Source organism: Poromitra crassiceps (assembly GCF_964638095.1).
Source record: "Poromitra crassiceps genome assembly, chromosome: 28".
Taxonomy (NCBI): Eukaryota; Metazoa; Chordata; class Actinopteri; order Beryciformes; family Melamphaidae; genus Poromitra; species Poromitra crassiceps.
In genome coordinates, this window is record NC_139651.1 from 15,589,158 (window position 1) to 15,604,127 (window position 14,970).

At 41.2% G+C, this 14,970-nt stretch overlaps 2 protein-coding genes across 2 annotated transcripts; both read left to right on the plus strand.

Annotated features, from left to right (window-relative positions):
* The first annotated feature begins 1,063 nt into the window (after positions 1–1,063).
* LOC310799579 (uncharacterized protein) lies at positions 1,064–8,829 on the plus strand. Its single transcript, XM_083662169.1, has 4 exons — positions 1,064–1,169; positions 1,808–2,806; positions 2,840–3,442; positions 6,281–8,829. Exons 2-4 carry the CDS (start codon positions 1,817–1,819, stop codon positions 7,898–7,900), a joined length of 3,213 nt encoding a protein of 1,070 aa, XP_083518295.1. The 5' UTR covers positions 1,064–1,169; positions 1,808–1,816; the 3' UTR covers positions 7,901–8,829.
* A 1,135-nt stretch (positions 8,830–9,964) lies between these two features.
* Positions 9,965–12,149, plus strand: LOC310799651 (E3 ubiquitin-protein ligase TRIM47-like). The gene is made up of 2 exons (XM_083662243.1): positions 9,965–10,080; positions 10,714–12,149. The coding sequence occupies exon 2, from the start codon at positions 10,723–10,725 to the stop codon at positions 11,965–11,967; it is 1,245 nt and encodes a 414-aa protein (XP_083518369.1). The 5' UTR covers positions 9,965–10,080; positions 10,714–10,722; the 3' UTR covers positions 11,968–12,149.
* Positions 12,150–14,970: the final 2,821 nt, after the last annotated feature.

The following is a 14,970-nucleotide window of genomic DNA, read 5'->3' on the forward strand; positions in this document are numbered from 1 at the left end:
AATCACTATTTCAGGAGTGTGACATTTTCCAGCTTTGTTGTAACATGTCCAGGTGACAATGGCAAAGTAAAAAAGGTGATTACTGTCATAGCTGTGCCTGGGTACATACTCTATATATACTGAGCATTTTAATTCTGCACAATTACTAATGAGCATTAAAACAAGATTAAAACACACTGAACAGCAAATTGAGTAAGTCGTCTGTCTACGCTTCAGGTATCGAGGGTGAACACACACACACACACACACACACACACACACACACACACACACACACACGCAGAGCTGCTGCATCACTCTTTCTGTGTTTCTCATTCTACTCCACTCATGCTATTCATCATATCTATCTGCATTGCATCAACTTATCACACACACATGCACACACACACACACACACACACACACACACACACACACACACACACACACACACACACACGCAGGGTAAGTTTATGGTTTTAAGTATGATTAAAAGCCTACATACACTATAAGCAGATTTGGGGAAGTTACTTTCAAAATGTAATATACTACATATTACTAGTTACTTTCATTTGAAAGTAATATGTTACTTTACAGTATTACTTTCTGTGTAAAGTAACTCGTTACTTATTACACTACTTTTGCATTACTTTCACCAAAACAACAGCAGCAGCAGAATGACATCGCCGTCCCGGAACCATCCCGAAAAAGAATTTCAACCGCCTTTTATCTTTTTTAAATATGTGCTTTGATTTAATAAAATGTAACTCAATTTGTAACTTGAGTTACTTGACAAAGTAACTGGTATAATATTACTGAAATCCTATAAGTAATAAGTTATATTACTGAGTTACTGCTAAAAGTAATATATTACATGTAATATGTTACTTTTGTAATGAGTTACCCCCAACACTGACTATAAGAGGAGTCCACTGTATGCAATTGCAGGACCTGAGGATTATACCTGCAAGCTGTGGGTTACAATCTTCTTTATACAACTGCAGTAAGAGGCGGAGCAACACTGGACAGACTGACAGGTGTGTCAACATTACTGAAGTGAAATCAAAAGGAACTCAGAGCAACAGCACTGCTGAAGTTAGAAGAGACATCTCTTCTTGCTCTCGAAAGAAGAAATCAACGTAAGTTCATCAGATCTTTCTCAACAATACATCAGACTCTGAGTTACAAAGGTGAGTACAACAGATCATATTGACTGTTTAAACACAGCTGAATCCAGATGGGATGTTTCCCTGTGTTCATTTTGCACTGATAGTTGTCAAATGATGTTTTCAGTGAAGTGTAATTTAAATACACAACTCAAAATAACCTTTGATATCTAACCTTGCTATTTTTATTTGAAAGAATTGTGTGCTACAGTATTGTTATTCACACTTTTATTTTATTCTTATTTTATTCTTTTTACTCATTTTATTCATTTTGTCTTTCAACTTCTACCCATTTTTATTACTTGTTTTACTGCACCTTGTACTGCACCTTGCTCTCTGATTAGTGCATTTGTACCTGCTTTATGCTCTGTGTTTTTACCTGTAAAGCACTTTGATCGGCCTGTGTCGTTGTAAATGTGCTCTATAGTTAGTTAGTTAGTTAGTTATTTTTATTTCCGTGTCATGCCATTTCTGGCCCATCCCACATGGGATTACAAGACACTATCACACCAAATTATATATAAACATAACATCCGGTTGTACCTCAATATACAAACAAAATAAATAAAGTATATAATATATACACATACGCATGTACATATAAATATAGTTGTATAAATAAAGTTGACCTGACTTGACTTGATTTTCACTTTTGGTCTCAGTGTCTAGATATGGCTGCTGCCAGCAGTGTCCTGTCTGAAGAGGAGTTTCTCTGCTGCATCTGTCTGGATGTGTTCACTGATCCAGTCTCCATACCATGTGGACACAACTTCTGCAAAAACTGTATCACGCAGCACTGGGAGGTTAATGTCCCGTGCCAGTGTCCTATGTGTAATAAGCTTTTCTACACAAGACCTGAGCTGCATGTCAATACTTTCATAAATGAGATGGCTGCTCAGGCCAGAAAGTTAGCTGGGATGAAAGCCAAACCAGAAGAAGTTCCCTGTGACGTCTGCACTGGGACCAAACTGAAGGCCCTGAAGTCCTGCCTGGAGTGTCTGGCCTCCTACTGTGAGACTCACCTGGATCCTCACCACATCATCAAAAGCATGAAAAGACACACGCTGATCGATCCTGTTGAGAACCTGGAAGACAGGATGTGTAAGGAACATGAGAAACCACTGAAGCTGTTCTGCAAGACTGACCAGATGTGTGTGTGTCAGGTATGCACTGAGTCAGACCACAAGTCACATGACATTGTCCCTCTGAAAGAGGAATACAAAGGAAAGATGGCTGAGCTGGGGAAGACAGGGGCTGAAATTCAGCAGAAGATCCAGGAGAGACGACTGAAGATTCAGGAGATCAAACACTCAGTGGAGCTCAGCAAGGAAGATGCAGACAGAGAGATCGCAGACAGTGTGCAGGTCTTCACCGCTCTGATGCAGTCTGTGGAGAGAGGCCAGGATGAGCTCATTGAGACGATTGAAGAGAAGCAGAAAACAACAGAGAAGCAGGCTGAAGGCTTCATCAAAGAGCTGGAACAGGAGATCTCTGAGCTGATGAAGAGAAGCGCTGAGGTGGAGCAGCTCTCACACATTGAAGACCACCTCCACCTCCTCCAAAGCTTCCCATCCCTGAACACTCCTCCACACACCAAGGACTGGACAGAGGTCAGTGTCCACTCATCATATGAGGGGACTGTGAGAAGAGCTGTGGCTCAGGTGGAGGAGACTGTGATGAGAGCTGTGGCTCAGCTGGAGGAGACTCTCAGGAAAGAGAAGGAGAAGCTGCTAGAGGCTGAGCTGAAGAGGGTCCAGCAGTATGCAGTGGATGTGACTCTAGATCCTGATACAGCAAATCCCCATCTCATCCTGTCTGATGATGGGAAACAAGTAAAACATGGTGATGTAAAGAAGAATCTCCCAAACAACCCAGAGAGATTTGATCTCTGTCCCCGTGTCTTAGGAAAGCAGAGCTTCTCTTCAGGGAGGTTTTACTACGAGGTTCAGGTTAAAGGGAAAACTGGGTGGCTTTTAGGAGTGGCCAGAGGGTCGATCAACAGGAAGGGAAGAATCATACTGAGCCCACAGAATGGCTACTGGACTATAGTGTTGAGGCATGGAAGTGAGTATAAAGCTAATGCTGGCCCTCCTGTCCTCCTCTCTCTGAAGACGAAGCCTCAGAAGGTGGGGGTGTTTGTGGACTATGAGGAGGCTCTGGTCTCCTTTTATGACGTAGATGATGCAGCTCTAATCTACTCCTTCACTGGCTGCACCTTCACTGAGAAGCTCTACCCATACTTCAGTCCCGGTCTTAATGATGGCGGTAAAAACTCTGCCCCTCTGATCATCTCTCCTGTCAATCATACAGATTAGACTAATCATTAGGTTTTCTCAGATAGAATTCATTGTCAATTAAAATGACAAATTTACAAATACAGTACAGCTGGTGGTGGACCTGAGGAGGGTCAAGGCTCCGGTGACCCCTGTTTCAATCCACGGGGTCAGTGTTGACATAGTGGAGGATTACAAGTATCTTGGAGTGTACATTGACAATAAACTAGACTGGGCTAAGAACTCTGATGCACTCTACAAGAAGGGGCAAAGCCGTCTCTACTTTCTGAGACGGCTGAGGTCCTTCAACGTCTGCCTGACCATGCTGAGGATGTTCTATGAGTCGGTAGTGGCTAGTGCCTTCCTGTATGCTATTGTGTGCTGGGGCAGCAGGCTGAAGGCAGCGGATGCCAACAGACTCAACAAACTGATCCGTAAGGCCAGGGACATTGTGGGGCTGGAGCTGGGCTCTCTGACAGCGGTGTCGGAGAAGAGAACGCTGACCAGGCTACGCTCCATCATGAACAATGACTCTCACTTTATTATACTTTACTCTACTTACTCTACTTTATTTTTGCTTACTTTATTGCATTTTACTACTGTTTTATGCTATGTGTGTTCTGAGTGCGAGCTGCTGTAACTTGTCCCAATTTCCCCCCGGGGATCATTAAAGTCTTTCTGATTCTGATTCTGACCCCCCCCCCCCTCCAGGTAACTGTTATAGCCATTCTACTGTGTTTTTCTTTAAATAGAACAACAGATACAACACTTCACAGACTTGTCTTAATAAGCATATTTGAAGATGAATTTCTTCTTTCAATGGAGCTCTCCACTGAGATAATTTGACTCCCTGTCTGTGAAAAAGGCCCAGTAACTACTAATGTCTCTCGTCCTTTTACCTTTCTTCTTCTTGATAAACTGGTTTAGTTTTATGGGGGGGAAATGTTAGTTAAAGTTAAAGAACCATTAAAACTCCAGATTCTGGTTGATATTATAAAATCATGTATTTTTCTTTATATCCTCTTTTTCTTTGATGTATGGTGTTACTACTTGTTGCATTGGATCAAGCACAGGGATCATAAAAACTTAATTGAATGTAATCACTATTTCAGGAATGTGACATTTTCCAGCTTTGTTGTAACATGTCCAGGTGACAATGGCAAAGTAAAAAAGGTGATTACTGTCATAGCTGTGCCTGGGTACATAATCTATATACTGAGCATTTTAATTCTGCACAATTACTAATGAGCATTAAAACGAGATTAAAACACATTAAACAGCAAATTGAGTAAGTCGTCTGTCTACGCTTCAGGTATCGAGGGTGAACACACACACACACACACACACACACGCAGAGCTGCTGCATCACTCTTTTTGTGTTTCTCATTCTACTCCACTCATGCTATTCATCATATCTATCTGCGTTGCATCGACTTATCTCTCTCTCACACACACACACACACACACACACACACACACACACACACACACACACACACGCAGGGTAAGTTTATGGTTTTAAGTATGATTAAAAGCCTACATACACTATAAGCAGATTTGGGGAAGTTACTTTCAAAATGTAATATACTACATATTACTAGTTACTTTCATTTGAAAGTAATATGTTACTTTACAGTATTACTTTCTGTGTAAAGTAACTCGTTACTTATTACACTACTTTTGCATTACTTTCACCAAAACAACAGCAGCAGCAGAATGACATCGCCGTCCCGGAACCATCCCGAAAAAGAATTTCAACCGCCTTGTATCTTTTTTAAATATGTGCTTTGATTTAATAAAATGTAACTCAATTTGTAACTTGAGTTACTTGACAAAGTAACTGGTATAATATTACTGAAATCCTATAAGTAATAAGTTATATTACTGAGTTACTGCTAAAAGTAATATATTACATGTAATATGTTACTTTTGTAATGAGTTACCCCCAACACTGACTATAAGAGGAGTCCACTGTATGCAATTGCAGGACCTGAGGATTATACCTGCAAGCTGTGGGTTACAATCTTCTTTATACAACTGCAGTAAGAGGCGGAGCAACACTGGACAGACTGACAGGTGTGTCAACATTACTGAAGTGAAATCAAAAGTAACTCAGAGCGACAGCACTGCTGAAGTTAGAAGAGACATCTCTTCTTGCTCTCGAAAGAAGAAATCAACGTAAGTTCATCAGACCTTTCTCAACAATACATCAGACTCTGAGTTACAAAGGTGAGTACAGCAGATCATATTGACTGTTTAAACACAGCTGAATCCAGATGGGATGTTTCCCTGTGTTCATTTTGCACTGATAGTTGTCAAATGATGTTTTCAGTGAAGTGTAATTTAAATACACAACTCAAAATAACCTTTGATATCTAACCTTGCTATTTTTATATGAAAGAATTGTGTGCGTATTGTTATTCACACTTTTATTTTATTCTTATTTTATTCTTTTTACTCATTTTATTCATTTTGTCTTTCAACTTCTACCCATTTTTATTACTTGTTTTACTGCACCTTGTACTGCACCTTGCTCTCTGATTAGTGCATTTGTACCTGCTTTATGCTCTGTGTTTTACCTGTAAAGCACTTTGATCGGCCTGTGTCGTTGTAAATGTGCTCTATAGTTAGTTAGTTAGTTAGTTATTTTTATTTCCGTGTCATGCCATTTCTGGCCCATCCCACATGGGATTACAAGACACTATCACACCAAATTATATATAAACATAACATCCGGTTGTACCTCAATATACAAACAAAATAAACAAAGTATATAATATATACACATACGCATGTACATATAAATATAGTTGTATAAATAAAGTTGACCTGACTTGACTTGATTTTCACTTTTGGTCTCAGTGTCTAGATATGGCTGCTGCCAGCAGTGTCCTGTCTGAAGAGGAGTTTCTCTGCTGCATCTGTCTGGATGTGTTCACTGATCCAGTCTCCATACCATGTGGACACAACTTCTGCAAAAACTGTATCACACAACACTGGGAGGTTAATGTCCCGTGCCAGTGTCCTCTGTGTAATCAGTGTTTCAAGAGAAGACCTGAGCTGCGTGTCAATACTTTCATAAATGAGATGGCTGCTCAGGCCAGGAAGTTAGCTGGGATGAAAGCCAAACCAGAAGAAGTTCCCTGTGACGTCTGCACTGGGACCAAACTGAAGGCCCTGAAGTCCTGCCTGGAGTGTCAGGCCTCCTACTGTGAGACTCACCTGGAGCCTCATCACATCATCAAAAGCATGAAAAGACACACGCTGATCGATCCTGTTGAGAACCTGGAAGACAGGATGTGTAAGGAACATGAGAAACCACTGAAGCTGTTCTGCAAGACTGACCAGATGTGTGTGTGTCAGGTATGCACTGAGTCAGACCACAAGTCACATGACATTGTCCCTCTGAAAGAGGAATACAAAGGAAAGATGGCTGAGCTGGGGAAGACAGGGGCTGAAATTCAGCAGAAGATCCAGGAGAGACGACTGAAGATTCAGGAGATCAAACACTCAGTGGAGCTCAGCAAGGAAGATGCAGACAGAGAGATCGCAGACAGTCTGCAGGTCTTCACCGCTCTGATGCAGTCTGTGGAGAGAGGCCAGGATGAGCTCATTGAGACGATTGAAGAGAAGCAGAAAACAACAGAGAAGCAGGCTGAAGGCGTCATCAAAGAGCTGGAACAGGAGATCTCTGAGCTGATGAAGAGAAGCGCTGAGGTGGAGCAGCTCTCACACATTGAAGACCACCTCCACCTCATCCAAAGCTTCCCATCCCTGAACACTCCTCCACACACCAAGGACTGGACAGAGGTCAGTGTCCACTCATCATATGAGGGGACTGTGAGGAGAGCTGTGGCTCAGCTGGAGGAGACTCTCAGGAAAGAGATGGAGAAGCTGCTAGAGGCTGAGCTGAAGAGGGTCCAGCAGTATGCAGTGGATGTGACTCTGGATCCTGATACAGCAAATCCCTTTCTCATCCTGTCTGATGATGGGAAACAAGTAAAAGATGGTGCTGTATGGAAGAATCTCCCAAACAACCCAGAGAGATTTGATAGCTGTCCCTGTATCTTAGGAAAGCAGAGCTTCTCTTCAGGAAGGTTTTACTACGAGGTTCAGGTTAAACAGAAGACTCAGTGGGTTTTAGGAGTGGCCAGAGGGTCGATCAACAGGAAGGGAACAATCACACTGAGCCCACAGAATGGCTCCTGGACTATATGGTTGAGGGAAGGAGATGAGTACAAAGCTGCTGCTGGCCCTCCTGTCCTCCTCTCTCTGAAGACGCAGCCTCAGAAGGTTGGGGTGTTTGTGGACTATGAGGAGGCTCTGGTCTCCTTTTATGACGTAGATGATGCAGCTCTAATCTACTCCTTCACTGGCTGCACCTTCACTGAGAAGCTCTACCCATACTTCAGTCCCGGTCTTAATGATGGCGGTAAAAACTCTGCCCCTCTGATCATCTCTCCTGTCAATCATACAGATTAGACTAATCATTAGGTTTTCTCAGATAGAATTCATTGTCAATTAAAATGACAAATTTACAAATACAGTACAGCTGGTGGTGGACCTGAGGAGGGTCAAGGCTCCGGTGACCCCTGTTTCAATCCACGGGGTCAGTGTTGACATAGTGGAGGATTACAAGTATCTTGGAGTGTACATTGACAATAAACTAGACTGGGCTAAGAACTCTGATGCACTCTACAAGAAGGGGCAAAGCCGTCTCTACTTTCTGAGACGGCTGAGGTCCTTCAACGTCTGCCTGACCATGCTGAGGATGTTCTATGAGTCGGTAGTGGCTAGTGCCTTCCTGTATGCTATTGTGTGCTGGGGCAGCAGGCTGAAGGCAGCGGATGCCAACAGACTCAACAAACTGATCCGTAAGGCCAGGGACATTGTGGGGCTGGAGCTGGGCTCTCTGACAGCGGTGTCGGAGAAGAGAACGCTGACCAGGCTACGCTCCATCATGAACAATGACTCTCACTTTATTATACTTTACTCTACTTACTCTACTTTATTTTTGCTTACTTTATTGCATTTTACTACTGTTTTATGCTATGTGTGTTCTGAGTGCGAGCTGCTGTAACTTGTCCCAATTTCCCCCCGGGGATCATTAAAGTCTTTCTGATTCTGATTCTGACCCCCCCCCCCTCTCCAGGTAACTGTTATAGCCATTCTACTGTGTTTTTCTTTAAATAGAACAACAGATACAACACTTCACAGACTTGTCTTAATAAGCATATTTGAAGATGAATTTCTTCTTTCAATGGAGCTCTCCACTGAGATAATTTGACTCCCTGTCTGTGAAAAAGGCCCAGTAACTACTAATGTCTCTCGTCCTTTTACCTTTCTTCTTCTTGATAAACTGGTTTAGTTTTATGGGGGGGAAATGTTAGTTAAAGTTAAAGAACCATTAAAACTCCAGATTGTGGTTGATATTATAAAATCATGTATTTTTCTTTATCCTCTTTTTCTTTGATGTATGGTGTTACTACTTGTTGCATTGGATCAAGCACAGGGATCATAACAACTTAATTGAATGTAATCACTATTTCAGGAGTGTGACATTTTCCAGCTTTGTTGTAACATGTCCAGGTGACAATGGCAAAGTAAAAAAGGTGATTACTGTCATAGCTGTGCCTGGGTACATAATCTATATACTGAGCATTTTAATTCTGCACAATTACTAATGAGCATTAAAACGAGATTAAAACACATTAAACAGCAAATTGAGTAAGTCGTCTGTCTACGCTTCAGGTATCGAGGGTGAACACACACACACACACACACACACACACACGCAGAGCTGCTGCATCACTCTTTTTGTGTTTCTCATTCTACTCCACTCATGCTATTCATCATATCTATCTGCGTTGCATCGACTTATCTCTCTCTCTCACACACACACACACACACACACACACACACACACACACACGCAGGGTAAGTTTATGGTTTTAAGTATGATTAAAAGCCTACATACACTATAAGCAGATTTGGGGAAGTTAATTTCAAAATGTAATATACTACATATTACTAGTTACTTTCATTTGAAAGTAATATGTTACTTTACAGTATTACTTTCTGTGTAAAGTAACTCGTTACTTATTACACTACTTTTGCATTACTTTCACCAAAACAACAGCAGCAGCAGAATGACATCGCCGTCCCGGAACCATCCCGAAAAAGAATTTCAACCGCCTTGTATCTTTTTTAAATATGTGCTTTGATTTAATAAAATGTAACTCAATTTGTAACTTGAGTTACTTGACAAAGTAACTGGTATAATATTACTGAAATCCTATAAGTAATAAGTTATATTACTGAGTTACTGCTAAAAGTAATATATTACATGTAATATGTTACTTTTGTAATGAGTTACCCCCAACACTGACTATAAGAGGAGTCCACTGTATGCAATTGCAGGACCTGAGGATTATACCTGCAAGCTGTGGGTTACAATCTTCTTTATACAACTGCAGTAAGAGGCGGAGCAACACTGGACAGACTGACAGGTGTGTCAACATTACTGAAGTGAAATCAAAAGTAACTCAGAGCGACAGCACTGCTGAAGTTAGAAGAGACATCTCTTCTTGCTCTCGAAAGAAGAAATCAACGTAAGTTCATCAGACCTTTCTCAACAATACATCAGACTCTGAGTTACAAAGGTGAGTACAGCAGATCATATTGACTGTTTAAACACAGCTGAATCCAGATGGGATGTTTCCCTGTGTTCATTTTGCACTGATAGTTGTCAAATGATGTTTTCAGTGAAGTGTAATTTAAATACACAACTCAAAATAACCTTTGATATCTAACCTTGCTATTTTTATATGAAAGAATTGTGTGCGTATTGTTATTCACACTTTTATTTTATTCTTATTTTATTCTTTTTACTAATTTTATTCATTTTGTCTTTCAACTTCTACCCATTTTTATTACTTGTTTTACTGCACCTTGTACTGCACCTTGCTCTCTGATTAGTGCATTTGTACCTGCTTTATGCTCTGTGTTTTACCTGTAAAGCACTTTGATCGGCCTGTGTCGTTGTAAATGTGCTCTATAGTTAGTTAGTTAGTTAGTTATTTTTATTTCCGTGTCATGCCATTTCTGGCCCATCCCACATGGGATTACAAGACACTATCACACCAAATTATATATAAACATAACATCCGGTTGTACCTCAATATACAAACAAAATAAACAAAGTATATAATATATACACATACGCATGTACATATAAATATAGTTGTATAAATAAAGTTGACCTGACTTGACTTGATTTTCACTTTTGGTCTCAGTGTCTAGATATGGCTGCTGCCAGCAGTGTCCTGTCTGAAGAGGAGTTTCTCTGCTGCATCTGTCTGGATGTGTTCACTGATCCAGTCTCCATACCATGTGGACACAACTTCTGCAAAAACTGTATCACACAACACTGGGAGGTTAATGTCCCGTGCCAGTGTCCTCTGTGTAATCAGTGTTTCAAGAGAAGACCTGAGCTGCGTGTCAATACTTTCATAAATGAGATGGCTGCTCAGGCCAGGAAGTTAGCTGGGATGAAAGCCAAACCAGAAGAAGTTCCCTGTGACGTCTGCACTGGGACCAAACTGAAGGCCCTGAAGTCCTGCCTGGAGTGTCAGGCCTCCTACTGTGAGACTCACCTGGAGCCTCATCACATCATCAAAAGCATGAAAAGACACACGCTGATCGATCCTGTGGAGAACCTGGAAGACAGGATGTGTAAGAAACATGAGAAACCACTGGAGCTGTTCTGCAAGACTGACCAGATGTGTGTGTGTCAGGTATGCACTGAGTCAGACCACAAGTCACATGACATTGTCCCTCTGAAAGAGGAATACAAAGGAAAGATGGCTGAGCTGGGGAAGACAGGGGCTGCAATTCAGCAGAAGATCCAGGAGAGACGACTGAAGATTCAGGAGATCAAACACTCAGTGGAGCTCAGCAAGGAAGATGCAGACAGAGAGATAGCAGACAGTGTGCAGGTCTTCACGGCTCTGATGCAGTCTGTGGAGAGAGGCCAGGATGAGCTCATTGAGACGATTGAAGAGAAGCAGAAAACAACAGAGAGGCAGGCTGAAGGCTTCATCAAAGAGCTGGAACAGGAGATCTCTGAGCTGATGAAGAGAAGTGCTGAGGTGGAGCAGCTCTCACACATTGAAGACCACCTCCACCTCCTCCAAAGCTTCCCATCCCTGAACACTCCTCCACACACCAAGGACTGGACAGAGGTCAGTGTCCACTCATCATATGAGGGGACTGTGAGGAGAGCTGTGGCTCAGCTGGAGGAGACTGTGAGGAGAGCTGTGGCTCAGCTGGACGAGACTCTCAGGAAAGAGATGGAGAAGCTGCTTGAGGCTGAGCTGAAGAGGGTCCAGCAGTATGCAGTGGATGACGTAGATGCTGCAGCTCTGATCTACTCCTTCACTGGCTGCACCTTCACTGAGGAACTCTACCCATACTTTGGGCCGGGTCCTAACGATGGCGGTGAAAACTCTGCCCCTCTGATCATCTCTCCAGTCAATCATACAGATTAGACGAATCATTAGGTTTTCTCAGATAGAATTCATTGTAAATTAAAATGACAAATTTACAAATACACTACATCCCCCCCCCCTCTCCAGGTAACTGTTCTAGCCATTCTACTGTGTTTTTCTTTAACAGAAAACAGATACAACACTTCACAGACTTGTCTTAATAAGCATATTTGAAGATGAATTTCTTCTTTCAATGGAGCTCTCCACTGAGAGAATTAGACTTCCTGTCTGTGAAAAAGGCCCAGTAACTACTAATGTCTCTCGTCTTTTTACCTTTCTTCTTCTTGATAAACTGGTTTAGTTTTATGGGGGGGGGGAAATGTTAGTTAAAGTTAAAGAACCATTAAAACTCCAGATTGTGGTTGATATTATAAATCATGTATTTTTCTTTATATCCTCTTTTTCTTTGATGTATGGTGTTACTACTTGTTGCATTGCATCAAGCACAGGGATCATAAAAACGTCATTGAATGTAATCACTATTTCAGGAGTGTGACATTTTCCAGCTTCGTTGTAACATGTCCAGGTGACGATGGCAAAGTAAAAAAGGTGATTACTGTCATAGCTGTGCCTGGGTACATACTCTATATACTGAGCATTTTAATTCTGCACAATTACTAATGAGCATTAAAACGAGATTAAAACACATTAAACACAAATTGAATAAGTCGTCTGTCTATGCTTCAGGTATCGAGGGTGAACACACACACACACACGGGAAGTAGAGGAGAAAGGTGTAGCCACAGATGACAACTGCATTTTTAAACCTTTTTTTCCCTAAATGGTAAATGGCCTGCATTTATATAGCGCTTTTATCCAAAGGGCTTTACAATCAGGAGGTAGTCTACATTCACTCATTCATACACCAATGGCGGCAAGCTGCCACGCAGGGTGCCTACACACCATCGGGAGCAAGGAGGGTTAAGTGTCTTGCCCAAGGACACAACGACAGCAGCTGGGAGGGAGCAGGGATCGAACCGCCAACCCTTGCGTCATTGGCCGACCCGGCTCTACCTCCTGAGCTAAAGCTCTGCTATTTCAGCAGCCTAAATAGGTATTGATAGCTATTTCCCCCTATAGCTCTCTTGTTGTGTCCAGGCCTTCATTGTAAATAAGAATTTGCTCTTAATTGACCTGCCTGGTTTAAAATAAGGTTAAAAAAACATATACATTGGAGGATCTGAAGGAAAGTGTGTGGAGTAGGAGGGATTCTCAAAAAGGCAATATACTGTACCACTAAATGCAGCTTTTAGATGTTCTTAAACCCATACCTCCATATGATGCACATCTTTAAGAAAAGAGTGAAACGTTCATCTCATTTCCTCATCTGTGCTGTTCCATAGAGAATCCATTGTAGAAGATAGAACAAGAGATAGGGAGTGTCTCCAGTTTGGTTTCTGCTAGGGATGATAGTGCCACTGTCATTCAAAACTCATTGGATCTTCAGACAGAAGAAGAAGAAGAATGATGAGTGTAGAATAATAATAATAATAATAATAATAATAATAATAATAATAATAATAATAATAATAATAAAGGTAATAATAATAATAATAATAATAATAATAATAATAATAATAATAATAATAATAATAATAATGGTAATGGTAATAATGATAATAATGATAATAATAATAATGTGTCTTTTATACGAGGGATCAGCCAAGCAGCATTTTGGTAAACAAACCGCGTCACTGGGTGGCAACGGCAATGGGGACCCTATGGAGCCTGAGCTTTGGGAGGCTTGAGCGTCTGACTCTAGCCGGCTAACTCTGTTTACATTTAAACAATTTACAGTCCACACAACTTTAACACGACATGCAATTATATTATACGTCAAACTCTTGAGTTAATTCTGCTCTCGCTCAGAATGTCAAAATATAAGCGATGTGATGTATAGTTTTTGAGATATTAACGTTTGTTTGGCACAACTCCATACTATTAACTGCCGCGGGGTTCCGCATTTCTGGGTGGCAAGTGACGTCACGCTGATTCGTCCTATAGTTACTGAGTGGTGGGGGTTCAAGCTTACAAGCGTTGACTGGGCTCGTCTGAGGCTGCAGCCACTGGAGAAGCAGGGGATTTGGTGCAATTGTCTCTCCACCTCTTTGCTCGTGTGTGGTGTGTGTGTGCCCAGGTGCCCGCTCACATTGAGAGAACATCGCCAAAGGGGCGTTTAATAATCTGATGTGAAAAAGCCAAGAGGGGCGCAGGCATCACTCTGAGGGGACCTCCACATCATTTGGCTTTTGGGTCACAGTAAGGAGGACTATTGTCTTTCCTCAGGGTGTCTTTGAGGAACATCTCCAAAGAGAGCCAGACCTTGAAACTGAGACTCTCAGTGGAAGGCAGACACTCCGGCGCCTGAGTCAGTCCAGGCTAGAATGCCCTTTGACAATCTTGTCAACATAATGGAATATAGCAAAGGGGAATATGTCACGTGATAGAACTGATTATACTTGAACAACTGAAAATAAACCTCGTTTAGAAGTCGTGACTGATCTTGGATTTATTCAATTGATCAATGTGCAAAATCAAAAGGCCTGATTTGTAAATGTCAATTTCTGTCTCTATATTTCTTTTAAATTACTCAAAGTGACCACTCAGTTAGATTTGCCCTGCTGAGATATTATGTCTCCACAAATGTAACCTGATTATCTTAATTGAAAGCAGATTAAAGCGACATTCCAGCATTTGTTACTAATTATGTGACATTGTCCTGTTGAGGCAATATTATAGTAGCTTGTCTAAAGACGTACTGAATCAATGTTTGCTCTATATCTATATGGCAGCCTTCAGATTATTACTTTGCCAAAAATATCAGCATGACAATTCATTTGTATTCTAAATGAAATCAAATGTTAGCTACAGGTATAGTCGTAGTAATAATAATAACAACAACAACAACAACAACAACAACAACAACACCAACAACACCAACAACAACATAGTAAACAATAGTAATAATAATAATAATAATAACAATAATAATAATAATAATAA